The sequence below is a fragment of the Magnolia sinica genome, chromosome 14 (genome assembly GCF_029962835.1).
Source record: "Magnolia sinica isolate HGM2019 chromosome 14, MsV1, whole genome shotgun sequence".
Classification (NCBI taxonomy): Eukaryota; Viridiplantae; Streptophyta; class Magnoliopsida; order Magnoliales; family Magnoliaceae; genus Magnolia; species Magnolia sinica.
Genome location: NC_080586.1, coordinates 73,020,585 through 73,023,238, shown reverse-complemented (window position 1 = coordinate 73,023,238; position 2,654 = coordinate 73,020,585). Strand labels below are relative to the sequence as shown.

General features: G+C 40.7%; 1 protein-coding gene across 1 annotated transcript; it reads left to right on the top strand.

Moving 5' to 3' along the window:
• Positions 1 to 889: 889 nt before the first annotated feature.
• On the top strand, positions 890 to 1,689 carry LOC131225546 (protein DMP2-like). Its single transcript, XM_058221083.1, has one exon. It carries the CDS (start codon positions 930 to 932, stop codon positions 1,536 to 1,538), a length of 609 nt encoding a protein of 202 aa, XP_058077066.1. The 5' UTR covers positions 890 to 929; the 3' UTR covers positions 1,539 to 1,689.
• The last annotated feature ends 965 nt before the right edge of the window (positions 1,690 to 2,654 follow it).

Sequence of the window (2,654 nt, the reverse complement as noted above, 5' to 3'; positions counted from 1 at the left end):
ACTTCTTATCCCCTGGAAAATTGTACAACTTCTGAACCAGTGACAAGGGCATTTTTGTTTGAAATAATCTTCAAAGATTGTCAGAAGGCCACTCTTGGGATATATGGAACGTTATAGCTTTCTAAGTAATTGAGCCAAACATTGAGGTCAGTACGGTCAATTTCCTAAATAAAAAATCCACCAGTCCACATACATACACGTGTGTCTAACCTGATGAATATATTAGATTTAGCGTTCATGGCATGTTTTTTGTATGCACATCCGATCGTCCAAACAAGTTCCACATGGCGGCTGCGATGCTGAGTCCCTCGATCCAAGCTAATCACAGACACACCTAGAGAAGTTCACATAAGGAGCTGTATGTATAACGTTTCATACAGTGATCTCTTTCCTAGCAAATGCTTCACTTGTGTAGAACATCTGAGCCGTACAAAAAGTGGGCCGCACCAAAAAAAATCACCTGGGGCGAAAACCAATATGGTCCAATCATCAAGTGCGCTACACATTCACAATCAATCGACAGCTGATAGTGCATAACTGTCACTCATGTCATGAAGATATCGCCTCCAAATCTAGCCTAGGAGATATTCATGGTGCAGACTACTTTTTGCATGGCTCAGATCTTCTACAGAAGCCAACCTTTGCGGGAAAGAAACCGTTGTATGTCAAGATCTCTCCCATGTCATCAACTTAATACATAAACTACAAGAAAGAAAGAAACCTTAGATACTCAAAAAACCATCTCCACGTACCGAAGAGTGTAAGCTAACAAATGTTCTACTCGGAGCATGTTACGTACACGCAACCATTCCTAGCCATCAATCTCATGTCCATCATCCAAACTCCTATATAAATACATATACCAAAGGGCTCTAAACACACAACCAAATATCAAAACACACATACAAACCAAAACCCACAAGACCCATATGGCCGAAGTACCTCTAACCAAGTCCAAATCCAACTCCACCCAACAAACCATAGGAGACAAGACTCTCAATGGAGTGGGAAACCTCATCAAGCTTCTCCCCACAGGAACTGTCTTCCTATTTCAGTTCCTCTCTCCTGTCTTATCCAATAATGGCCATTGCTCAACCATCAACAAGTACTTGACTGGAGCTCTCCTCACTCTCTGCAGCTTCTCATGTTGCTTCTCCTCGTTCACAGATAGCTACACAGGGAGTGATGGGATAATTCACTATGGCATCGTCACGAAAAAAGGGATGTGGACCTTCTACAAATCAGACACAGGGTCAGTGGACCTCTCAAGCTATAAGTTACAATTTAGTGATTTTATCCATGCAGCATTATCGTTGATCGTGTTCGCGGTCATGGCACTCATGGACCCCAACACCGTCAGTTGCTACTACCCGTCGTTCGAATCGAACCAGAAGAGGGTGCTTATGGCCGCGCCGCCGGTCATTGGCGTGATATCGACTATGGTTTTCACGGTTTTCCCAAATAAACGCCATGGCATTGGCTACCCTCCAACCCAGGCTTCCGAAGACTCAACCCAAGCTTCGGAGAACTCTGCTTAAGCATGCAATGGACATGGATACCATTTCCATGTGTTATGATTACATAAGTGAATTTGTGTCATTTATTGGGATTGTGTTGTCCACTTAGCGGTTATATCATGGTTTGTATTAAAAATGTTGGTTTGATTATTTATTAATTATTATTTGCATATTTGTTACAACAAACTCTTTGGTTTTAATATGTAATATACTATTGCACGGTCACGATGACTATGGGAGTATTATGCTGTCATTGCCGGTCCCAGCCCATATGAAAGAGGGTTGTATATTTGATAGGAGAGAACCGATCCAACTGGGTAAGGATGGAGGGATACTCATAAGTCACCCAATAAACTGTCCCTATGAGAGAATATATTAGAATATACGGTAGAGAGTTATATTTGCTGCTCATGGAATATTTGAACACAAGACCTTCAACTTTGATAACATGTTAAACAATCAATTTTTTTCTAAAAGTTAACCATTCAGAGGACGGTGTATCAAGGGAGATACTGGGAGACTTTAACATTCTGGATAAGACAGAAAGAAAATGATGATTTTGTTATAAATAGTGAGACGATCCAGAGCGGGTCCTTGCTCTTTCTCCAGTGGTAGACACTTAGGAGTCTCAACACGTGGTCAAGGGTTCGAGCACCTATAGGTGGTGAAATCCCACTAAAGTGTGAGTGTGTGGTGGTGTGTGTGCGTGTTAAAAAATAAAAAAATAAAAAAAATAAAAATAGCAGACAGATAGACGACCCCGAGCCTGTTAAAATAGAGTCCACTACTCACAGGAAACTTCTACTATAATTTTTATAATGAACAATGACCATGTAATATTTCAAACCATAATTGATAGAGTGGAACCACAAAACGAGACTCTCGTAGCTAGCTTAGGATAAGACTTATATCGCCACGGTGATAATATTTTTTTTTTACAATAGCACCATAAAAGAAAAGGTCAATTCACCTATGGATTAAACCATCTGACTGGTTTGGTCCTTCCATAGTAGCACATGAAACCGTTTGCCAGACCTAATGAACGCTCTATATTGTTAGAAAGGACGGTTCAAACTAGGATCACTGTAACTTATAACTCTCCTAGAGCACTGAATAATTCTTTTAAGCAGTGTGCTC